General features: G+C 43.3%; 1 protein-coding gene across 4 annotated transcripts in view; it reads right to left on the reverse strand.

Moving 5' to 3' along the window:
* Positions 1 to 26261, reverse strand: part of CRHR2 (corticotropin releasing hormone receptor 2) — a 203648-nt gene that overhangs the window by 38329 nt on the left and 139058 nt on the right. For all 4 annotated transcript variants that reach the window (XM_083579912.1, XM_083579914.1, XM_083579913.1 and 1 more), the window contains 4 exons: positions 12651 to 12768; positions 3034 to 3187; positions 1601 to 1661; positions 395 to 467 (listed from right to left, as the gene is read on the reverse strand). In XM_083579912.1, coding sequence (XP_083436038.1) covers positions 395 to 467; positions 1601 to 1661; positions 3034 to 3187; positions 12651 to 12768 — 406 coding nt within the window. The remainder of the gene's footprint in view (positions 1 to 394; positions 468 to 1600; positions 1662 to 3033; positions 3188 to 12650; positions 12769 to 26261) is intronic.

Raw genomic sequence — 26261 nt, forward strand, 5'->3', positions numbered from 1 at the left:
AGCTCCCATCACTCGGTCCCAGCTCCTGCCAACCTAGCAGTTCGAAAGCACGTCAAAGTGCAAGTAGATAAATAGGTACCACTCTGGCAGGAAGGTAAACGGCGTTTCCATGCGCTGCTCTGGTTCACCAGAAGCAGCTTAGTCATGCTGGCCACATGACCCGGAAGTTGTCTGTGGACAAACGTCGGCTTCCTCGGCCAGTAAAGCGAGATTAGCGCCACAACCCCAGAGTCGTCTGCGACTGGACTTAACAGTCAGGAGTCCCTTTACCTTTACCTTTACCACTCTGTAAACATGGTAAGGTCACATTAAAACTTTAAATCCAGGTAGAAATTGAGATAGGTGGAATTTTGCATATTTCTGAGGAGGCTTCCAATGCCGTTTTTTTCCTTACCAGCAAGACAAGAATCACTGGTCCTTGGTAGATGTAGTCTATATACTTCCCTGATTCTTTTCCAAACCAGCACCTGCAAACAGAACATCATTTATTAAGCTTGTGCAAATCTCACTGTGGCGTTTGCCTCCTAGGAGGGTCATAAGGAAAGGATTAAATGAGTGTGATGTGATTGGCCAGAGAGAAACTGAGGGGAAGAGTTAGAGTGAGAGGTGGAGCTGTGTGAAAGTCAGTTGAGAGTGGGGAGTTGGTGAAGGAAGAGGGAGGATATAAGTCTGTGGGTTGGTCGTGTTGTGTGGTGAGAGAGTGAGAGGAACTGTTAGGTGGAGTCAGATAGATAGTTGGGATAATCAGTTTGAAGTTGTTAGGAATGTATAGGACAGTAAAAGAAACTAAGATTAAGAAACTGCCAAGAAAAATTAACTGAAACCATAAGCTTGTTCATCCCTATAAAATAAACTTGATTATTTCTTAATGTTAACAACTGTCTGGACTCCGTGTGTACCCGTGAGAAACGGGTTGGGGGCGGCGAAGAGGGAATCACAGTGGTGGCACAGGGATCAATAGACCGTCAAATGTCCGGGGACCCTGTGTGATCACCACACTCAACTATCAACTAAACTAGACTAAGGCTGGCTTCGATCTTGAAGGATTGCACACAACTACATCTTCTGAGATGCCATTTCGTTTTTCAGCACAATTGCGCATGGGAAAGGAAACGGGTGAATCTGGTGTGTGTCCCCATAATATGCGCTCCCTTTCGACAGAGACGGTAATGGCAGATTACAAGTCCCCAACAGCACTTGCGATGCGCATACATGGGCACATGTCTGAGGTGCACCTCCTCACTTTCAAGTCTGCTGTGGAAATGAGGAGATATTTTCCTCCTTCAGAGTTTACACATGCTCTCACATGCCATCCAATTAACAAGTGTTTGGCTGGTTCTTAGCAAAAGGATGAGGTGAGGAATCGGGAAGAAATGGCCTTCAAACGGCTGTCGGGTCCTTGAAAATTTGTGGCGACTCCCTTCCTTCAAAGCACCCAGCTCTGAAAACTGACAGAATCCTGTCCATCCTAATGTCGTGGCAATTTTCACTTTCCATTGTCCCTGGTTAGAGCGCATGCACACAGACGCTGGCGCCTGCTAAGGAGCGTTTTGACTCAGCTGCTCAGTCATGAGAAATAGATAAAAAATGTTTTACTCACTGCTCGTTTTCATAATGCAGCTTGCAGACAGCCCAGGCGATAATAATTGGACAAGGAATACCTGCAAAAGCAGTGGGGCGGGGGGGGGGGGGAGAGAGATGAACCAGTTAGCTTTGACAAATTAGTGTGCCTTCTCTCTGCGGTTGTGCAGCCCCCTTTGCACACACCCACAAACCCCATGGTCACCTTCACCCCCTTTCGTGCCTACCATAGCTGTCAACTTACAGATTTGAAAATAAGGGACCATCAGCCTCAAAAATAAGGGATCAGCAGCCATAATGAGGGGTTTTGCTTAGCTTATACAGAAATCCCGCACTGATGGAGCCATGCTGCTTTTGCTGCAACTATGTTTTGCAGGGGGTTGGACTAGATGATCTTAAGTGTCTACAACTCCGACCAAAGAAGAGTGGCAGACAAAACTGATGAACGACGTCAAGATGGCAAAGCTTACAGGCAGAATTAGAAACCAGGAAGAGCACCTCTTTAATAAAGAATGGGGAAAGTTTATAATTTAGTTGAAAAGCTATTGTAAAGAGTTACATACATTGGTAGGATTGACAGAAAACTTGTAAAAATTTGAACTATGGATGGACAAATGATTTATAAAAATAGAGTTATGAAAGGGATGGAGAGGGGGAAATCACTACATTAAGATGCTGCACTGGTTGGAGGGTATGCTAAGCAGCATGTTGGGGCTGCCATTGTCCTGGTGCGAGGAGTTCCATCGGCCCTTCCCCTCCTGAGAGATAGGGAGGGAAGGAGACAGACTCTCGCCCACGCCGCTCACGAGCCCGGCATGAGGCGTTTGTGGCTCTGCCGTGACCGCTGAAGCACCGCCCTTCTGCGTCCCTCCCTATCCCCTCCTCTTCCTCCTCCCTCAGGCTGCCTCCTCAGCCGCCTCTGGCTTCCTCTGGCAGCGCGGCGGAAGTCTCGCGAGAGAGGGGCTGCCTGCCCACCCGCCACTACCCGTCTCCTCACGACGCGCCCCTGAAGGGGAAAAGGGAGAGACGGAGACATGGCAGCTCTCTCTCTCTCTCTCTCTCGAGGCGGAGGACCCCGAGCCACTGCTTCCCTCCCGAGCCGGGCGAGCATGAAACCCGGGAAATTTAAGGGACATCATCAATAAGGGACAGCAGCGGGACACGGCGCTGGGATAAGGGAGTTTCCCGCCAAATAAGGGACAGTTGACAGCTATGGTACCTACTCCTTCTCCCAGCCACAAACACCCACTTGACCGCTTCGACTGGCAGACTTGGCACTGCTACTGCTGCCCCATAATACTTGTTCTGCATTTGTAAGGACTTGATTTTTTTTTTAGCGTGGCAGCACCCACACTTTGGACCTCCCTGCCTATTGATATCAGGCAGGTGGCTCTTCTCTGCGAGAACTAAAAACTTTTTTTTGTTTAGACAAGCCTACGGCGTGTTACTTACACCATCCGATGAAGAGGAAAACCCACTTCCTCAGCTTGTCTGTCGAGTAGGTCATGACGATGGCCGTGTGCAGGTAGCAGCCTTCCACAAACATCCAAAAGAAATTGGTCACCACAAAGTAGTTGAAGATGGCTGTGATGCACCGGCACCACAGCTAGAAGGGGAAGCAGAAGGGAAGCATAGGTGAGGCCTACAGGGCAGGTGAACACTTCCTCGTTAAGTTTAATTGGTTTAATTGACACTGAAGTGGGAATGGCTATGTGTATTCATGAAGGCTTTAACATGGGGATTTTCCATGGGGCTATATTGATGGCAAGAATAGGACTCTGAACTCTAACTGAGTCGATAATGAACTATGGTTGTTTTCTGCTAGCTAACACAGGAGTGTTTAACCTTAGACCACACGAGAGGTATTGAATTGCAAATCTGCTGTCTTGGAAGGGTGGCATCTGCCATTTTTTTGTTCCCATACTCTGTGAGATGTAAATGAAGCTCTCCAGGTAAACAGCCTAAAACAGGATGCCGGTTGGAATGCAGGCTATGGGGAGAAACAGACCTCTGCTTCTAGGTCTGTTGGAATTATTTCTGTTGGAATTATTTCATATTTTGTCAGGTACTTGGAGCCTATGCCTTGGACTGGCGTATGTCTTATGGAACTGTTTGGATGTATCATTTGATGTTTCTGTTATGTTATGAAGAAAGTTTTGCGAGGAAAGTTTTTAATTAAACTTATGGGCCTTGGCAATGTTTTTATTTCAGAAGGAGTTAGTTTTTATGCATCCAATTGCTTCAAACTGTGCAATATTAATATCTGCAATATTCCTGACCTGCTGGGATAATTCGGCCTAAATAAGACTTTTTATTATGCGCCCACAATATACAAGTGAAAATAATTGCAGAAATCTATTTTGCATTTTTCACATTGACATGTCCTTCAGTGATCACAGCAACCTTGTAAGGTAGGCTAGACTGAGAGATCCATGATAGACTTAGGGTAGGGTTTGTTTGTTTTTTTGGCTCAGCAGGGTCTGCCAGGTCTCATCCATATATACCAGGCATAGGCAAACTTGGCCCTCCAGATGCTTTGGGACTACAATTCCCATCATCCCTGACCACTGGTCCTGTTAGCTAGGGATCATAGGAGTTGTAGTCCCAAAACATCTGGAGGGCCGAGATTGCCTATGCCTGATATATACCTTCAGGGAAGCGCCACTGAAAGCAATGGAACTTTCTTATGAGTAGACACATATAGGATTGCCCTATTTATCATGGTGTGAGGCACTAGGTTTTTGAGAATGCACTGATTCCCTGCTCCCTAATGAATGGAAATAATATCCACCCAACCCTTTGTCTGTTGAGAATCAGGAGGTATTGCCCACAACATTGGAGCAGATTTTTCCATCCGAAGGGACCAAAAATGCCACAATGCGTTAGATGGGCCAAGGGTCTGAAATGCTATAGGGCAACGGCCTAGGCTCCTATATCTGAATGACTCTATTTGAAAAAGAATTAATTAAAAATACATTATTATTATTATTTTAAAAAAGTTTCCGTTTCAGAAAATGAAGAAAATGGCTTAATTCCCTCCAGACCCGCAAGCTCACAGCTCACGAAGCATGTGATTAGACATACCATTCCTTAAACAGGTACTAATCAATTCTCCTTTTTGGAGAGACATAAAATTATACAACCAGCTGATTAAGCTGAGCTAAAAGAGAGGCCTTGTCTTGTCTCCCTGAGGAACCCGAACTCTGGGCTTCATTTGCACAAAACACGAAAGATTTTCATGCGGGGGGAAATGAGTGAGGGTAGCCCACCCTCCCTCTCTCGCCCATGCAATTAAAAGGCAAAGAATGAGCTTCTTGTGATCAGTAGATAAGTTCATTTTCATTCTCAATTTACCTGGAACTCATTTAAGAGGCAAATAAATCACTTGGGGGAATCAGGTCAATGACCCATCTTAGTCCAGCATCCTAGCTATATTCAGATGGGCTTTGACACCATCTGCACTACGTACTGGATAGCTCAGTTGGTTAGAGTGTGGTGCTGATAACACCAAGGTTGCAGGTTCGATTCCCTTAAGGGCCAGCTGCATATTCTTGGGTTGGACTAGATGATCCTCAGGGTCCCCTCCAGCTCTACAGTTCTATGATTCAAAGCACTAGGACGCCACTTTATGCAGTCTGGCTTACACCAAAGAGAATCCTGGGAGCTGTGGTTTGTTAATAATAATAATAATAATAATAATAATAATAATAATAATAATAATTTATACCTCGCCCTCCCTGGCCAGAGCCGGGCTCAGGGAGGCTAACACCAGTAAAATTACAATAAAAACATAATAGGAAAAAACAACCCAATTTAAAATACAGGTTAAAATGTAATTTAAAGGGCAGCCTCATTTTAAAAGTAACCCATAAATCAAAACCATAAGGGGAGGGAAACGTAAGGGTCAGACTGAGTCCAAGCCAAAGGCCAGGTGGAACAGCTCTGTGGAAAGATGTCAAGTCCTGCAGAGTGACAGAGTGTTCCACCAAGTCGGGGCCAGTACCGAAAAGGCCCTGGCCCTAGTTGAGACCAATCTAACCACCTTGTGACCTGGGACCTCCAAAGTGTTGTCATTTGTGGACCTTAAGGTCCTCTGTGGGGCATATCAGGAGAGGCGTGGGTCTTAGGGTGCTGACAGCTGGTAGGAGACACCCCCCCCGGTCCCCTCACAGAGCTACAATTCCCAGAGTCCCCTGGGAAGAGGGATTTGTTGTTAAACAACTCTGGGAACTGTAGTTCCGTGAGGGGGATGAGGGTGGTGGTCTCTCTTAACAGCTCTCAGCCCTTCTAAGAAACCACATCTCCCAGGAGTCTTTGCGAGGGGGGGGGAAGCCAGGACTGGCCCAGAATATTTGTCAGAGGGACGTTGTCCAGGATAACAAAAGAAAAGGAGAGATGAGCTAAGGCAGAATGAGGTGAAAACCATAATTCTGAGGTGTTGACAAGGAGGGGCTATAATTCAGTCTGGGACAATCCTATTATTTAGGACTGGGCCCTGTCTAAGAGGCAGGGATTATTTATAGGAATGATCTTTTCTGGGTGGGGAAAGATTAATGGATTGAATTTGTTTTCCCTTCCTTCTTCTCAAGGTACCATCAAGACCTGGGTGAGGTGTAGCATCATAAATTACTTTAAAGTTCTTGTAAGGATCAGACTACTGGGGGGAGAGAAAAAATGAGTGCATATAGCAGGGTCTAAAACTTTGGGAAGAAAATGCATGTGTTTGTGTGTGTGTATTCAGTACATATAAAACAAGTGGGGTCTGCAACAAAAGGTTGCAGTGCACGGTACTTCTGCTTAGAGTGCCAGCTAGCCAGCCAGCCAGCCTTTTCCAGGATAGTCCATTCCATTCCTGCTATGTTTCTGAGTCCCTCCTTGCATGTACAAGTTCCAGCTTCAGTCCACTGCATCTCAGGCAAGGATGGGAGAGACCCCTTCTGAATCTATGGAGAGCTGCTGCCAGTATTGTAAACAATACTGAGCTTAATAGACCAATGGTCTGTCTCAGTATAAGGCTGCTTCCTAGGTAAGCCGCAGTGTCTGGACTCAACCTTAAGGGCAGCCCCATGTGGAACGCATTACGGCAAGCCGATCTTGACGTTGACAATGCACAGGTCACTGTGGTCAGGTCATCCCTCTCCAACAACGGCCTCTGGGGCACCAGCCCTACCAGCCTGCGGACTGTCTCGCCAGAGTGGTGCATGCTCTGGTTATATCCTGCTTAGACTACTGCAATGCACTCTATGTGGGGCTACCTTTGAAGGTGACCCGGCAACTACAACTAATCCAGAATGCAGCAGCTAGACTGGTGACTAGGAGACCACATAATACTGGTCCTGAAAGACCTACATTGTCTCCCAGTATGTTTCCGAGCACAATTCAAAGTGTTGGTGCTGACCTTTAAAGCCCTAAATGGCCTTGGCCCTGCATACCTGAAGGAGTCTCCACCCCCATCATCCAGCCCGGACACTGAGGTCCAGCGCCGAGGGCCTTCTGGCAGTTCCCTCCCTGCGAGAAGTGAGGTTACAGGGAACCAGGCAGAGGGCCTTCTCAGTGGTGGCACCCACCCTGTGGAACGCCCTCCCATCAGATGTCAAGGCAATAAGCAACTATCTGACTTTCAGAAGACATCTGAAGGCGGCACTGTTTAGGGAAGTTTTTGATGTTTGATGTTTTATCATGTTTTTGATATTCTGTTGGGAGCTGCCCAGAGTGGCTGGGGAAACCCAGCCAAACAGGAGGGATATAAATAATAAATTATTACTATCATCATCATCATCATCATCATCATTATTATGACAACAAGGGACCCAGGTGTACCCCAAAGTCACACCAACTCTGTAAAGGTGAGCACTGTTACGAAAAAGGAGCAATGCTGCTGAGTGCTCCAGATGGCTGGAAAGCCAAACAGGATGTTGATGTTATGGGACTGTACCGTGGGAACCAGGGACAGTCTATTATGTGCTCTGAGCACCAGATGTTAGCTCAGAGTGTCACATGACCCTGTACCAGAAGTACACGGGTGGAGTTATTTTCTCTCTGCTGCTGATGTGAGAGGGTGCAGACATGTTTCCTCTGCACTACTGGAAAGACAGAAATAAAGGCATGTAAATACATTTCTGTCTGTCTCTCTCCCCTCCCTGGGAAATGAGGGAGGAGGGATGGTTGTGTTCTTCTCACGTTGGGAAGGATCGGCCGATAGAGATCTCGCCTTGTCTTGCCGGGAGCCGAGACGGGGGAGATCAACATGGAATCAAGCCGGGCACCTGGAGAGTGGCCAAATTCCTCTGACTGATATGGCTTGATCTCAACATATGGTAGCAAGAGCTGCTGGTTATCTGATCCATGGGAGTCAGCATGAGAGGTGAGAGGTTGATGGATCGTGTGCCATCCTCTGCACCAAGGAAAGAAGATAACGTCTGCATTGCAGCCAGAAGCTGAACAGACGGCTGGACACCAAGAGGGGGTGTTTTCCAAGCATCGGAGCCCCGGAAAGGTATGCTGAATATCGGGCTGAGAGTGTGAATGCAGATTGATTTATTCTCTGGTTCACAGAAGAGCTGCCTTTGGAAAAACAGCTCTGAGACCCTAGGCTTGCATACGAGGGATTTTTGTGGTTAGATAACGAAAGAGAAGTATGCACAGTTGCTAGGCAACGACGGTCAGTCGGCTTGGAAAGTTACTGACACCTGGGGCTGGCTCAGTCAGAGCCGGGAAAGCAAAGTTGTTTTGACTGTGAGACAGCTTGGAGTTTGGCTGCCTGAGAGAGGCAGAAAAACAGCTCAAGAGAGCTTTTGGATTTTACTAGCTCGAGTGTGAGAGCTGAGACTTGGCTTCAAAAATGGATGCCAAAAAGGGGGGAGGCTTGCCTTACCCGCCTCCCCTGACTAATGACAATTATTCATCTTGGTCTGTAAAGATGAAGGCCCTGCTGCAGAATCAGAGGATTTTTGGGGTGATTGAGAACCCCATCCCTCAAGCACCAACCCGAGGTTGGGAATCACAGAATGTGAAGGCCAGGACGGCTATAATTCTGTGTGTCTTGGATGATCAACTTGTGCATGTTCAGGATTTGGAATATGCGCGTGAGATTTGGGAAACGCTGCGTAGAACACATCAGAGAGATGCTGGTTCTTCAGCGTTGCTGTATTTTGAGAAGCTGACCAATCTGAGGCTTGCGCCTGATGGAGATGTTCAAGCGCACCTGACGGAAATGAAATATCTGCGCCAACAGATGGTGGAACGCAATTTCCGTCTGCAGGAGGAAGTGTTCTGCTTCATGATTATAAACAGCTTAAATCGGACTTACAAAACGGTTGCCAGTCAGCTGGGTTCCCTTCCGGCGAACGAATTGACCGCGGAGAGGGTGTCTGCCGTTGTTTTGAATGAACACGACAGGCTTGCTGCACTGGAGGTGAAGGACAGGGGGAGGGAAGAACGGAGTTCTAATTCCCCCACTGATGTTGCTACTGGAGAGGATGCTGTAGCTTTGAACGTTGTCCGATGTTACAATTGCGGACAGGCTGGGCATCTTCAGCGGAGCTGCAAGAAGCCACGCCAGCCAAAAGGAGCGAAGGGCCGCTCAGCAAAGCCTGAGGCAGCAGGCAAAGGTCATACTAAGTCTTCGGTGAAACCTGCAAAGGCCCTGATGGCGAAAGGAACCACGCCAGAAGTTGGAGACTCGTTTATAATCGATGCGGGCTGTTCTGTTCATATGTCCCCGCACAGAGGGCTCTTTTCAACGTTTAAGAAGCAAAGCTTCGCTGTGGAACAAGCCAACGGTCAGAAGCTGGAAGCGACCGGGATTGGAACTGTGTATCTCAAGAGTCTGAACTTGACTATACACAATGTTTACTTGGTTCCTGAATTGAAGTTCAATCTGCTGAGTGTTTCGCAGATTGCAAAGAAAGGACTGAAACTGTCCTATGATGCTGAGAGCTGCAAGATCTTCAAAGATGGAGAGTTGTATCTTTCTGCCAGAGAGAAATGTGGACTGTATTTGTTGGACTTTGAGCAAAGTGATTACATGGAATGTAATTCTGAGTCTAACTTGATTTCTCTTGCAGGTGTGACCAAATCAAGCGCCAAGAAGGTGGCCAGGGTCGACAGAGCGTTTCAGCGGGTGTATGCTGATGTGATTGGTCCTCTAGAACCATCTAGAGGCAATGCAAGATTTTATCTTGTGTGTGTGGATCATTTCTCTAACTTTGTCTGGATTTATGTGTTACAGAGGCCACAGGAAGCCTTGGAAAGGTTTCAGGAGTTTTGTGACAAGGTTGAAAAGATGCATGATGCTAACATTGATTGTCTTTTGACAGATGAGAAGCAGATTTTTCTTTTACAGGATTTCCAGAGGTTCCTGCACAAGAAAGGGATAAGACACAAGGTTGCTGTTTCAGCGGAAGCGTGGAACAGGGGTGTCTGTGTACGGGTGAACAAAGAATTGCAAAAGGGGATGAATGCGCAATTGCTTAGTTCACATCTGCCACATGAGTTCTGGGCGGAGTCACTCATGTCGTTTAGTCATGCGTGGGTGAGAAAGGTTTCAAAAGAGTTGGGAAGTTCTCCTTTTGAGAAACTGTTCCAGAGAAAACCTTCTGTTGCCCATTTCAAGGTTTTTGGGTCTCATGTGAGGACAGAAGCTCCAGGTGGAGTAAAGAATGCCAGAGGCATTTTTGTGGGATATGAAAAGGGTCTCTACAGAGTAATTTTGTCTGAATCTGGTCAGGTGATTCTCACAAAATTTCTAGATAGTGCTCCTGAACAGGAGAGAGTGATAGGACACACATTTCCCACAGAGGACGATTCAGATGATGATGATGATTTCACAGAGTACAGTGGTACTGAGAGTGACAGTGATAGCTCAGAGAGCTCAGTTGTCACAGTCATTGAGAGGAAATCTCACACAATGGATAGACCTTCACAGGTGAAGGTTGAACCACTGTTTACTATTGGAACTGGTTCTCCTAGGAGTCCTGAGGCTGAACCAGTGAGCAGAGACGATCAGCACCTCTTACGCAGGTCTGAGAGAGTCACAAAGGGTGAACCACCCAAAAGGTACTCAGAAGAGTTTGCTAACTTAGCTGTTGCGTGTGTTGCTGTTGTACACAACCGAGGACAGGTTGGAGCTGTGTCTAAGTCAGAGACAAAGACACGACAGAGAGTTGCTAGCCAAGGTAATGCAGATGCACTCATTCCTTGGAAGCCAGACAACCAGAGAGGTACACTGGGGAAACCAGTGGCGGGTAGTTCCAAGGGTGGAACTGAAACAACAGGGGAGTGTTATGTGTATAACAACTGTTTGTTTTCTTCTCTGGATCACGCTTTGCTTGCCGCAACACGCATTGATTCTTTTGGGGGAGGTTGTTACGAAAAAGGAGCAATGCTGCTGAGTGCTCCAGATGGCTGGAAAGCCAAACAGGATGTTGATGTTATGGGACTGTACCGTGGGAACAAGGGACAGTCTATTATGTGCTCTGAGCACCGGATGTTAGCTCAGAGTGTCACATGACCCTGTACCAGAAGTACACGGGTGGAGTTATTTTCTCTCTGCTGCTGATGTGAGAGGGTGCAGACATGTTTCCTCTGCACTACTGGAAAGACAGAAATAAAGGCATGTAAATACATTTCTGTCTGTCTCTCTCCCCTCCCTGGGAAATGAGGGAGGAGGGATGGTTGTGTTCTTCTCACGTTGGGAAGGATCGGCCGATAGAGATCTCGCCTTGTCTTGCCGGGAGCCGAGACGGGGGAGATCAACATGGAATCAAGCCGGGCACCTGGAGAGTGGCCAAATTCCTCTGACTGATATGGCTTGATCTCAACAAGCACTACCCTGTCTCAAACAGCCACCCTACTAGGCTGGGGAAGACTTCATGGAACCATAATTCTGTAGAGTTGGAAGGGGTCGTGATGCCCATCTAGTCCAAACCCCTGCAATGCCCAACGTGTTACTCAAACCCACCACCCTCAGATTAAAAGTCTCATGGTCTACCAACCGAGCTATCCCAGCTGAAGACCTCGGAACCACCTGCCCACAAGTCCTTTGTCTTGCCAGCATTCAACTACCGGGTCCTCATCCAGCCTCCCACTTTGAATTCTCTGTGCCTGAACACATCAGTTTCCCTGCTTCTCTTCAGCACGGATCGTTTCAGAATGAGTTTTCAGCATCCTTGCATCATGAGCACTCCAGCCCGTCTGGCTTACAAGCATCCCTCTGGGCCAACCAGGTGGCAGAGCTGTGCAGGAGACCACGTGGTACCCAGCTCCCACCCTGTTGCAGACTAGAGCATCACCCGGCCCCCCAAAAGTCAGCCTGGAACACTGTAACCCAGGATGGATTGCATAGCTTCCTCTAACACAGGAAGGAAATATATAAATAAATATATATATTTTTATTTATACCCCGCCCTTCCCAGTTCAGAAAACCGGGCTCAGGGCGGCTAACAACCAATTTAAAACACTTAATTGATGCAACAAAAAACAGCATAACATACAGTATAAAACGTGAATAACAATAAATTCAAAATTCAGAAATCAATTTAGGGGGGAAAATCCATCCAATAAACATTAGGTAGTCACCAGGGCTAGCTGGCTAAATGAGTCCTATTTAGGCCAGCGGGGAGACCAGGGGAGAATTAGCTGTGGAATCCCAGAGCGGGTAATCTTCATAAAGAGGGGAGGGAGAGGGAAGGAAGGGGAATAAGAGATCAGGCTAAGTTCAGATTGAAAGCGAGGCGGAATAGCTCTGTCTTACAGGCCCTGCAGAAGGAGGTTAAATCCTGCAGGGCCCTGGTCTCATAGGACAGAGCATTCCACCAGGTCGGAGCCATCACTGAGAAGGCCCTGGCCCTGGTGGAGGATAATCTGACTTCCTTAGGGCCCGGGACCTCTGAACTATGGTTATTCATGGACCTTAAGGTCCTCTGCGGGGCAGACCAGGAAATGCTTTTCCATTTCTACTGCTTTGGTTGGTCTGCAATCCCTGCATTGCCAACTGCAAGATGCTTAATTCTATGATGATGATGACGATGATGATGATGATGATGATGATGATGATGATGATTTAGTACCTCATTGTTTTCATGGATGTCGTGATCTATCATCTGCAGCAAGAACCACATCACATTCCTCAGGATGAAGGTGGTGATCAGATTCCAGTGGATAATATTCCGAAGGCATCGGATGCTCCTAAAGAGGCAAAGGCCAGAAGAAATTTAAAGAGTATAAATCAAGTAGGTAAATTATATGGGGAAAGCAAAATGTCGCTTAGAGAAGGATCTGAAATATTTTCCTTGACGCTTGAATCTTTATTATTATTCAGGATCGTTTAATGTGGTGTTTTAATGTTGTAAACCACTCTGAGATTTCCCCCCTTTAAAATATGAAGCGGCATAGAAATGAAATTAATTATAATAATAAAATTAAGTTTAATAAAGAAACGAACGAATCAGGCTTAATATAAGGAGGTCAGAACATCCCTTTGTGTGTGGGAGTTTTCGGCCTCGCAGGAGAATTTTGATTTGTTCATTTCTTATGGCATGCTAGCAGCTCTCTTGCAGTATGCAAATGAAGAATTGCTGGGATAGGCTGCAATCTGCAAACCGTTGGCTCCGGAATAATTGTCTGCACTTTAAGAAGACTACTGTGAAACCGCTTCAGAATTAATGGCTTGTGCAAAGCAGCTTCATTCCTCATTTTCCAGTTGCTAAACATTTTGCATAAAGAGCGCCGCATCAGTGTCTTAATGAGGTGGAGAATGGCTCCGAGATATTATTTCCCCGAACTTTCACACTCCACAATATCGAAGGTCTTTTCAACACCCACCGCGTATTGGAGCTCAAAAATTACATTCCAAGGGCTGCTGTAGCTCTATCTCTCTCTGACTGTGTGCATGCACACACACATTTGTGTGTGCCTCTCTCTCTGTGTGTGTTTGCAACAGCACAGCCTGGGGGCACTCCAAAGTTTCATTCCAATTAGGTTTTGCAAAATTATCCAACAGGAGAGAAGGTGGTTTTCTTAAAAAGCTCCTTGCAGCTTCAGATGCACTGGATTTTTAAATTATTTTAAAAAAAAACACAGATTGAAAACATGATTTGCACCGAAAGCTGCAGGAAAGGTGAAAACTGCCATGTTCACTGCCCTTGGCTAAAAAATAATGATTTGTCTGGGTGCTGAATCGAAATCAAGCAACGCACAACACAGAAATATATACACACAGAGAGACAGAAATATTGCAACAAGGTGAAAAGAAAAAGTGGAATGATAACACAAGCCATAGGTAAAAAAAGGTAAAAGGTAAAGGACCCCTGGGCAGTTAAGTCCAGTCAAAGGCAACTATGGGGTTACGGCGCAACTATGGGGTTCTCTTTTCTTGTTTTCTTCCTCCCTTCTTCCCTATCCTTCTTTCCCCCATCACCAGATTTGGGCAGCAGCCGAAACCTTTTTTTCTTTTTCATTTCCCCAGACCTTTTAAAAACTTCAACTGAATTATTTAGGCTGGCTCCGAAGCAAGGTTGTTGTGCTTTGTTCTGCTGCTGTTGGTTTTATTGGTTCATTTTCTTTGTTAGATTGTTTTTAATATGTTCTGCTCTGGTCCTCCCAGAGCACATTTAAAAAAAAAATTCTTTTATGGAAGGTGTGCAGCTCAAAGAGATTAAATCGTTAATTAGTTAAATATCACCACTACATAGGTGTTTCCTTCCAATAGCTTGCAATTCCTTCTCTGCTTCTTTTCTTGTGATATAAAACTGGAGAAATACTTCACTGTTATATCTCAGAAGATTTACCTTGTGTTTGTAAGAGTAATTCTGCAACTTTTTTGTTGTTGTTTTTTTGGCATCTGTACCCTGAGGAGCTCAGGCTAATTTTAATTGTCCTTTCTTCCTTTTCTCCTCACACCAACCCTGTGAGGTAGGTGCGGTGGAGAGTGACTGGCCCAATATCACCAAACGAGTTTTGTGGGTTAATTTATGGCCAACATCTTTGTTAATCTATACCTAAAAAGTAAGGGGAAATGTGTGTGCGTCTTATGGAGCGAATGCAGGCTGCGCAGCTATCGCAGAAGCCAGAACAGCAAGAGGGATTGCTGCTTTCACTGCACAGCGATCCCTCTTGCTGTTCTGGCTTCTGAGATTCAGAATATATTTTTTCTTGTTTTCCTCCTCTAAAAACTAGGTGCGTCTTGTGGTCTGGTGCGTCTTATAGAGCGAAAAATACAGTGCCTCCTTTCTTCCGAGAAGCTCAAGGGGACCTGCAGTTCTCGTCTCCCGTTTAATCCTCAAACCCTCATAACAACAATGTGAAGTAGCTTAAGCTGAGCGACAGAAACTGGTCCGAGGAGAAATGTTAGAGGGAATGGAGTCATGTGACCCCTGAGACAAGGAGATAAGTAACTAGACAAGCTTTAGAAGAGATCTGAAGGCAGCCCTGTATAGGGAAGTTTTTAAACGTTTTATTATGTTTTATGTAAGTTGGAAGCAGCCCAGAGTGGCTGGGGCGACCCAGTCAGATGGGCAGAGTATAAATAATAAAATTATTATTATGATGGTATAAGGTGTCCCTATTTTCTTTTTTTTTTAAAATATATTTTATTAATTTTCCATATATTCATATCATATTAACAGTTTACAATAAATTTTCAATTTTTAGACTTCCTTCAGCTTCTCTGCCAATCGTTCGAATTCTAATTTTTTAATACACATTTCCAAATTTTTATATTACCTTTATGCTTACCCCCCTCTTATATTTTGCTTTTTTGCAATATTTCTTATTCTATTACAGAGCTTCTTTAAATGCCACTAACGTTATTTCGTTATCACTTATACATTGCCAATAGTCTGCTAATTTTTTCCAGTCCTCGATAAACCTTTGATCTCGTTGATATCTGATCTTCCCAGTCAGTTTATCAAGTTCTGCATAGTCCATCAGCTTCGTTCTCCATTCCTCCAACGTTGGTATTTGTTCTTGTTTCCAATTCTGGGCCAATAGTATTCTTGCCGCTGTCACTGCATATTGGAAAATTTTGTGATCCTTTCTGTTTATTTCATTACCAATTATTCCTAAGAGGAAAGCCTCTGGTTTCTTAACAAATGTATATTTCAACATTTTTTTCAATTCGTTATATATCAACTCCCAGAAGCTTTTCACTTTCTTACATTCCCACCACATATGGAAAAATGTACCATCTTTTTCTTTACATTTCCAACACATCTTACATGTTTTGTACATTTTTGCTAGTTTTACTGGTGTGATATACCATCTATATATCATTTTCATAACATTTTCCTTTAATGCAGTGCATGCAGTAAATTTAATACTTTCATTCCATAGTTTTGTCCAATCATCAAATTGTATGTTATGTCCAATATCTCTGGCCCATTTTATCATGACTGATTTAACTTCTTCATCCTTAGTGTGCCATTCCAGCAATATTTTGTACATTTTGGATAAATTTTTGTATTCGTTATTTATTATTTCTATTTGGAATTTAGAATCCTTCTCTGCATATCCATGTTCTTTAAGATCTTTCTTAAACATTTCATTTATTTGAAAATAGTGCAGCCAATCATACACAAATTCTTTCACTTCTTCATAGGGTTTCATTTTCCATTTCCCCCCTTCTTTAATGATCAAATTCCCATATGTAATCCAATTCTTTCTCATATTAATTTTTTTAACCGTCATAACCTCTAATGGCGACAACCAGTGTGGAGTTTTTGTTTCGAGTAGGTTTTTATACCTCTCCCATATTTCTATTAACGGTCCTCTGAAAATGTGGTTTCCAAAACCTCTATGGATTTTCTTCTTTCCAGCCCATAAATATGCGTGCCATCCAAATCTATTATCAAATCCTTCTAAGTCCAACAATTCCGTATTTTCTAATTTTATCCATTCCTTTAACCAACAGAGACCTGAGGCTTCATAATACAATTTCAAGTCTGGCAAGGCGAAGCCTCCTCTTTCTTTTGCATCAGTCAGTAATTTAAATTGAATTCTTGGCTTCTTTCCTTGCCAGATATACCTTGAAATTACTCTTTGCCATTCCTTAAAGACCCCAGTCCCCTTAATTATAGGAATTGTTTGGTATAAAAACAGTAATTTTGGTAGCACACTCATCTTTATCGTTGAGATCCTTCCCCAAAATGATAATTTCATTCGTCCCCACATATCCAGATCTTTCTTTATCCCATTCCACACTGGTATATAGTTATTCTGATATAAATCTATATTCTTGGGGGTTATCCAAATACCTAAATATTTCACCTTTTTCACCACTTCTATACCTGCTTGCTGCTGTATACTTTCAATCTTATCTGAGTCCATATTCTTAACAATTATTTTAGTCTTTTTCTTATTCAGTATAAATCCTGCCACTTGACCAAATCTCTCCACCTCCATAAGTATGTTTTTCATACTTTCTAAGGGATCTTCTACTGTTATAACCAGATCGTCGGCAAAGGCTTTCACTTTATATTCATTCCGGCCTACTTCAACCCCTTTTATTGCCTCATTTTCCCTTAATGATTTTAGAAAAACCTCCAGTACCATGATGAATAACAGTGGTGAAAGCGGACACCCTTGTCGTGTACCTTTAGATATCCCAATTTCCTCTGTAATCACATTATTTACGATTAATTTAGCTTTCTGTTCCGTGTATATTGCTTTAATTCCATTGAGAAATTCCTCCCCTACTTCCATATATTCTAAACTTTTTAGCATAAAGTCCCAAGATATGTTATCAAAGGCCTTTTCTGCGTCAACAAATATTAACATCGCTTGCTTCTCATTTCTGGCAGTCAAATATTCCAAAATATTTATTATATTCCTTACGTTATCTCTCATTTGTCTGCCAGGTAAGAAGCCCGCTTGGTCCTTATGTATAATATCCTTTAATATTCTTTTCATCCTTTTCGCCAAAATACTTGCAAAAATTTTATAGTCTGTGTTGAGTAATGAAATAGGCCTGTAATTTTTTACTTGTGTTAAGTCAGAATCTTGTTTCGGAATAAATGTGATAAATGCTTCCTTCCATGTTTCCGGAATTTCTCTTTCTTTAAGAATATTGTCCATAACTTCTTTCAGAGGCAACGACAGGATGTGTTTCATCTCTTTATAATATCTTGCTGTAAATCCATCCGGTCCTGGGGCTTTCCCTTTCTTAAGTTCTTTTATAGCTTCTTTTATTTCATCTAATTCAATTGGGGTGTTCAGCCTTTCTCTTTTTTCTGTCGGGATCTTCTGCACCGTTTTTTCTTTTAAATATCTTTCTATTTTTCTCATATTATTCTTCTCTGTTCTTTTATATAGATGTCTGTAAAAATCCAAGAATCCTTTTCTGATGCCTTTTGGGCTGTCTATTTCTTCTCCCTCCACGATGATTTTGTTGACTGTGCTCTGTTCTTTTCTTTTTTTGATTTGCCAGGCTAACCATTTTCCTGATTTATTCGCTGATTCAAAATTCCTTTGTCTCATTCTTTTTATGTTCCATTCCACCTCTTTATTAATTATCATCGCAAATTGTGTTTGCAACGCCTTTATATTCTGTTTGACTTTCTCATTATTCGGTTTTTTAACCAATTTTTGTTCATTGTCCATTATTTGTCTCAAGATTTCCTTCTTTCCTTTCTCTCTACTTTTATTTTTGACAGAATTCTGCTGGATAAAAAATCCTCTCATAACCGCCTTACTAGCGTCCCAAACCGTGTTAATTTTCGTGCCTTTATTGTAATTGTTTACGAAATAATCTGTCAGAGATTTTTGGGCTTTCTCCACAATTTTTTGATCATCTAGAAGGTAATCATTCATTCTCCATCTGAATGTTCTCTCTTCATATCCTTGTAGTTCCAATTTTATTGGGTTGTGATCTGATATTACTCTTGGTTGGATTTCTATTTGTTTGATTCTTGGGGTTAGCTCATTTGAGACCCAAATTTGATCAATTCTTGACATTGACTGGTTCGGATCCGAATGGAATGTAAATTGTTTTTCCAATGGGTGTCTCAATCTCCAAATGTCTATTAAGTTGCAGCTTTTTATCAATGAGAAAAATGTTTTTGGAAGTTTCCCTTCTTTACTAATTCCTGCTGCTCTCAGTCTGTCCATTTCCAGTGACACCACTCCATTCATATCCCCCAGTACTATTATCTTTTGGTCTACATATTCGAACAGCTTTTCTTCCAAATTTTTGAAGAAATCAACCTTGTTTCCGTTTGGTGCATAGATCCCGACAATTATTATTTTTTCGCCTTGCCATTTGATCTGTATCGCAATAATTCTTCCTTCTTCATCTTTAAAGATTTGTTGGGCGTCAATTTTACTCCTCACGTATATTACCACTCCTCTCTTCTTACTTTTGTCAGAAGAAATGAATTCATTCCCTAATCTTCTGTTAATCAAGACTTTTCTGTGTTTCCTTGCCACATGAGTTTCTTGTAGGCAAATTATGTCCAAATTTTCCTTTTTTAAATATTGTTCAATTTTATTCCTTTTTTTCCTATCATTCATTCCATTAATATTCCAGTTCCAAATTTTTAGTGCCATTTTTGCCTCTTAAATTAAATATCTTCTTTTTCCTCTAAATTTATTGTTCCTTTGCTTTCCCTTCTTCCTCTTCTTCTTCTTCTTCTTCTTCTTCCTCCTCTTCTTCTTCTTCATCTGTTCCTTTTCCTCTTTCCTCTTTTTCTTCACCTGCTCTTGGGCCCAGTCCTCCTACTGCTATTCCTCCTACAGCTCCTTTTTCTTCATCTTCTTCTGTTCTTAATTCTTTGTATTTTCTCTGGAACTTGCTTGTCTCTTCTGGACTGGTCAGTCTATGCTTCTTACTTTTATAGAAGAATGAGATTCCTTCAGGAAATTCCCATCTGAATTCTATTTTATTTCTCTTGAGGATTTGTACAAATGCTTTATATGGCTCTCTTCGTTTCAACAATCTTATTGGAATGTCTTTGAAAATGATGATATAGTTCCCATCAATATTTAGTCTTTTTTCTCTGTTTTTTTGTAGTATCTGATTCCTCATGTCTCTATCTTTAAACGTGATTAAACAGTCTCCTGGTACTTTCCGTGTTTTAACTGATTTTACTCTCAATCTGAATGCACTTTGAACTGTCTTCGCAAACTCTTCCTGCTCTATCTCCAGCCATTGTGCCAATTCCTTTATTAATTTCTCTTTAATATTCTCTCCCTGTGTTTCCGGTATTGCTCTCAGTCTCAAGTTACCTTCTCTCTGTCTTAATTCATTCATTGCAATCGAATCTAAAACTTCCTCCTGGGTCTTATTCATCTCTGACATACCTGTTTTCATCCTCTCCTCCTCTTTTTTCATATCTTTCATTTCTAATTTTGTTCTTTTCCACCCTTCCTCTAATTTTTGTGTTCTTTTAGTTACCTCCTTTATTTGCCCTTTAAGTTCATTAACTGTTTCATCAATTTTTTTGTCCATTTTACCAATTCTGTTATCCACCTGTTCTAATTTAGTTTCTAAATTTTTTTCACTTTCTTTAATTTCTGCAAACATCCTCAAAATTTCCGCTCTAAAGTCTGACTCTTGTTTTGACCCTTTCCTTTCCCCTGGGGTTCCTTCCCCCGATTTCTTCATCTTCACCCAATAACAGTTTGTGCCCACTTATTATACACCGAATAAAATAATATTCAGATTATTACTCAAACAGTATCACATCAGTTATCAAATAGTCCTTTTCCCCTGGGAGTCGGAAAGGGTATAGTCAATAAATCCAAATGTTGTTAATAGAGGTAGGATGGTACGACCCTTCTCTTCTCGCCACCACTTAGGCTAATCCTTCTTCTGCCACCAATTAGGCTATTCCCAGTTAAATAAGAGCAATCCAAAACCAAAATGTCAAATCCACGATAATCCAAACAAAGGAGTCAATAGATATGTATAAAAAAGGGTTAGACAAGTGTAAGAAAAATTTTGTAATCCAAATTATATATGGTTCCTCTCCAAAATAATCCAAAAGTCCAAGTTCTTAAGTTATCCCAAAATTTAAATCCAAATACACTCAACAATTCTTCTCAAATTGGTGATAGTAGCAAATCAAAGTTTTATAAAAAAAAAAAAAAAATTTTGGAGTTTGCCAAGATAATAACACCAATCAAAAAGAGAGTCAAAATCAGGAGTCCCAGACAATAATCTCAAAAAGAAAAGTCTTAATCCAATTCTAAATGGTTTCCAAAGTGGGGTAATTCCCAATAAAATAATGTAACCAATTTCTAGGCTTGGGGGCCGAAAAAATGCATAAAAAAAAAAAAATCAGCAGTAGCCAGTTCCAGAGAAAAACATGTTGTAGTTCCCTGTTTGTCCACAGGGTTTCAAACAGCACTTTTTGGCCAATTTTAACTTGTTTTCCCCCAAGGCTTAAAAGAGGGAAAAAAGTAAAATAAATTTATGCTCCTTCCAACAAAGAAAACAAAAAAAGCAAAAAGCAGCAAGAATCTGCAATGTTAACAAAGCTTGCAGGCACAACTTTCAAATCTTTCCTTCTTCTCTGCGTTCCCGACAAGAAGCGTTGTTCTATAAATAGTAACAATGGAGTCTTGAGCTCTGTTGCGCAGATATTCAGAGAGTCACAGATCCCAATTATCACGGACTCCTCCTGACTCCATACTTTGTTTCCTCGAGGGCTTAAAAGTTCTACCTCTCTCCCCTTTTTTTACTTATATTATCACTGCCTCTGCAACAGTTACTTTAAAAGGTAACCGTTACTTTAGAAAGTTTCTAAAGGGAGAGGGAGATCAAAGCCGCTAGCGGCAACTCACTTTCCGTTTCCAGCTCTGCTTGCAGTCCTGCGTCTGAGCTGATTTCAGAGAAAGCCGACCTCTGTTGTTTTAACTTTTGGTTCCGAATCCTTCCTTGCACCAAATCAATTCTTTTTTTTATTGTAGTTAGGTCCGAATTTCTTATAATTTGAGAATTGAGCACTTCCCCTGCGAACTCGGGGCTTCGCTTTCCGAAGGCAGCAATGGCTTCCCTTCAGCCCGCTTCCCTGCCCGCCGTTCTCTTCGCCCCAATAGGAGTTACCTGACGGCCGGGCGGTTAGCGTTTCGGCATCCGCGGGAACCAGAACTCCTGGATCTCCTCCAGAGAGTATTTTCGGGGGCTACTGCGCCCTGTAGCACCCCCTTTTCCTTCGGAAAACCCGGGATTCTCTCAGCTGAGAAAATCCCCGTTCGCGCTGGTGTCGGGCTCAACCGGAAGGTGTCCCTATTTTCATCGGAGAAATGTTGGATGGTATTCGGATACAGACATACAGAGATCCAGGAGTATCACCTGCCCACTGCAGATTGTGTGATGGAAAGGAGCTCAGGCCAGGGGACTGGATTATGCAGAGACTCGGTCCTATTTTTTTATGCAAACTGAGTTATTTTGACCTGCTGGACTATGGCATCGATTGCATCTTTCCGATTTTGCGCTTCTCTTCACCTAGCAATACAGTTCCAGACTCAAACAATGTATCAGAATGTATTCTTATTGCACATTTCAGGGTAAAATACATTTAGAAATACGTGTTTTATGATCAATTTCAGAATGGAACTTTTTGAAAGTCACATATTATCTGCACAAAAGCGACAGAGAATATGTATGAAGGAATGTACCCAAAAGTGACTCGGACCCTAAATAGGCTGATTTGTACTTTATAGTGGAGATACAACAGACTCCACCTACTGAAACATCTAGAGATGATTCATTGGGCATAGTAAATATTGTGCATCCTTTATAATCATTTTTGCAAAAGGGATAGATGGCTATAGGAATCTCCATTTCAGTCTAACCCACACAGACCTTTTCCCCACCCTGATTCCTGTCTCACTCCTTCACCTTGGCCTGACGTGAGCTTTTCACTACCCGGTTATGTAAAAACATGCTTCAAAAACAATTACAATGTCATACTCATGGGTTATAGGGACACAATGTGTGCATAGTGCAATGTACACATTGCATACATTGTGCAACAAATGCATTCTGACTTTTAGAAGACATCTGAGGCTGCCCTGTTTAGGGAAATTTTTAACGTTTGATGTTTTATCTTGTTGTTATTATTCTGTTGGGAGCTGCCCAGAGTGACTAGGGAAACTCAGCCAGATGGGTGGGGAATTAATAATAATAAAAGAAGAAGAAGAAGAAGAAGAAGAAGAAGAAGAAGAAGAAGAAGAAGAAGAAGAAGAAGAAGTTGTTCCCCTGGCCACAACAACCGTTCCTGTCTGCTCCAACCCACCAGAGTTTCACTCCCCTTCCTCCACTCACTGCATTAAGCATTCTAAGGTTTGACTGTGGATCTTAGGGAGAGTGGGTGAGCTTTAATTCCAAAATAATATCTTTATTGATTTATGTTTGTGAGTAATCATGTTTTGAGCAAGGAAACCTTAACCTAGCAGCAAACCGGATTTCCATTCTCCCTCTTGCACATATTCTAGGCATATTGGCCAATAGATCACTTTGCCTTTGACGATGCACATATTTTATGCACCTACAGTGACAAAGGACAGGGCTGGGCTAATCACAGTGAAGGAATGAGCTTAAGCGCCGCATAAACAACAGAATCCAATGCATTACCCAGTGTGGTGTAGTGTTTAGAGCGTCGGACTAGGACCTGGGAGACCAGGGTTCAAATTCCCACTTGGCCATGATGATCACTGGTGACCTTGGGACAGTCACTGCCTCTCAACCTAACCTACCTAATTGTGGGAATTAAATGAGGAGGGACAGAACCATGAATGCTACCCTGAGCTCCTTGAAGAAAAAGGTGGGATATAAATCCAATCATAATTAATTAACCCACGGCCAATTATGTATAGCTTATGGAAGAACCTCACAACCTCAGATATGCAGATGACACAAACTTGATGGCAGAAAGTGAGGAGGAATTAAAGAACCTCTTAATGAGGGTGAAAGACAGCACAAAATATGGTCTGAAACTCAACATCAAAAAAACTTAGATCATGGCCACTGGTCCCACCACCTCCTGGCAAATAGAAGGGGAAGAAATGGAGGCAGTGAGAGATTTTACTTTCTTGGGGTCCATGATCACTGCAGATGGTGACAGCAGTCACAAAATTAAAAGATGCCTGCTTCTTGGGAGAAAAGCAATAACAAAGCATCTTAAAAAGCAGAGACATCACCTTGCCAACAAAGGTCTGTATAGTTAAAGCTATGGTTTTCCCAGTAGCGATGTATGGAAGTGAGAGCTGGACCATAAAGAAGGCTGATCGCCGAAGAATGGATGCTTTTGAATTCTGGTGCTGGAGGAAACTCTTGAGAGTCCCATGGACTGCAAGAAGATCAAACCTCTCAATTCTGAAGGAAATCAGCCCTGAGTGCTCACTGGAAGGACAGATCCTGAAGCTGAGGCTCCAGTACTTTGGCCACCTAATGACAAGAGAAGACTCCCTGGCAAAGACCCTGATGCTGGGAAAGATGGAGGGCACAAGGAGAAGGGGACGACAGAGGACAAGATGGTGGGGCAGTGTTCTCGAAGCCACCAGCATGAGTTTGACCAAACTGCGGGAGGCAGTGGAAGACAGGAGGGCCTGGCGTGCTCTGGTCCAGGGGGTCACGAAGAGTCGGACACGACTAAACGACTAAACAACATGGAAGAACCTGAGTGCAAACTGAGCAAGTGTGCATTTTTTTGGTCTCATTTACGTATTTTTGGTGTGCATACTTCCCAGCCTTAAAAAAATAAAACAAATCTTTATGCTTAAATAAGCAACTGGGACGGAAGTGGGTCCTTGAAACAAGAAGCAATTCCACATGAGACAGAGCTCAAGTGCCCTGGAATTCACAAATCCATTTGAGTTGCATTCCTCAAGCATCTCTCATTAAAAAGCAGCGAGTGCAAATCGGGAGAAGCCTAGCACTTCTACATCCTGCTGATTTTCCACTGGGAAGCGAGTCAAAAAGATACATCTCTCCCTTCTCTCTTTGAAATCAACAGGAATGGAACGTGCTCAAAGGGGCAGATCAAGCCCACTGATATCTCTGCCCAAGTCCAAAATCCATTGCTCCCGGATTTCTATGGCAGCCTGCCCAAATGACTCTGTTCTGGCAATGACATAGATCATTAAAACGTGCGATTGCAATGGGGTGTGGGGAGGAGGCCGGGTTCCGTGGTGAGTGCTGTCACCAGAGTGCCCCACACATGGGGGCAGTGCCGGATTTACGTATAAGCTAAACAAGCTATAGCTTAGGGGCCCCACCCTCTTGGGGGCCCCCCAAAGAAAATTAAAGGGAAAAAACTGGATGTACATTTCCAAAATATAAGATAAAAAAGAAATAAAATAAAACCTACATACAGCAACAGTGTTTTGTGTTGTGTTGGCTCCTATGATGTAAGTCATGGGCCCCACCTGCTAGCCTGCTCCCTAAAATATCACTGGTTTGCTCCTTTCTATATATAGGGTGCCTACATTCTGCATGAACTGGTTGCATGGCAACGTTCAAATGGCTTTAGATACCTATTAGGTCCATCAATGACCATATAGCATTGGTCTATAAAGGTAAAGGGACCCCTGACCATTAGGTCCAGTCGTGACCGACTCTGGGGTTGCGACGCTCATCTCGCTTTATTGGCTGAGGGAGCCGGCGTACAGCTTCCAGGTCATGTGGCCAGCATGACTAAGCTGCTTCTGGTGAACCAGAGCAGAGCATGGAAACGCCGTTTACCTTCCTGCCAGAGTGGTACCTATTTATCTACTTGCACTTTGACGTGCTTTCGAACTGCTAGGTTGGCAAGAGCAGGGACTGAGCAACGGGAGCTCACCCCTTCGCGGGGATTCGAACTGCCGATCTTCTGATCAGCAAGTCCTAGGCTCTGTGGTTTAACCCACAGCACCACCCACATCCCACCATATAGCATATATTCAACACAAAAAAGCGACAATTTGTTGTTGACAAAGGACAGCTGGACATATAAAGGGCCCCATTGCCTTCAGTAGCTTAGGGCCTCATCAAACCTAAATCTGGCCCTGCATGGGGAGGCTGGGCTTGCTCCCCCAAAATATTGAGGTGGCCCAAAACAGCTCAGCCCCCAAGAGTCAGTGCCCCTGATCTGGCCAATGACCCATCTAGTCCAGCATCTCATTGTCACAGCAGCTGCCTGTGCAAAACCTTCATGCACAGGAAACCTCTCCTCTTCTGCAGTTCCCAGCAACTGTTGTTCAAAAGCATTACTGCCTCCTACCATGGAGGCACCATGACTAGTAGCTATTGGTAGACTCTTCCTCCATGAATTTGTCTAAACCTTTTCAAAGCCATCCAAGCTGGTGTTCATCGCTGCCTCCTGTGGCAGTGAGTTCCATAGATTAACTGCATGCTGCACAAAGAAGTCCTTTATCTGTCCTTTATCTCGCAACATTTACACTGCATGAGTTACATTTTGTAAACTTCTACCATGTTAAAATCACACGCTGCCATTACAAATTGGAGCTACAAGACCAAGGAGAAGCTGTTGTTTTTTTTAGAACTGGCATTTATTGATTAATTCATCTTCTTTGGCGGTCACTCGTAGCCAAGTAAGATTGTCTTCCATAAACACAGTTTTAACAGTGAGTCCGTAAGTGACTGTGGAGGCCAGTTCTGGAGCCACACGTCCTTCCACAGTGGGGACATTGGTTTCCGGGTGGTAGTTGATCATGGTGTGGATTTGTCAAGCGTGCCTTCC

The sequence above is a fragment of the Podarcis filfolensis genome (genome assembly GCF_964270895.1).
Source record: "Podarcis filfolensis genome assembly, chromosome: 12".
Lineage (NCBI taxonomy): Eukaryota > Metazoa > Chordata > Lepidosauria > Squamata > Lacertidae > Podarcis > Podarcis filfolensis.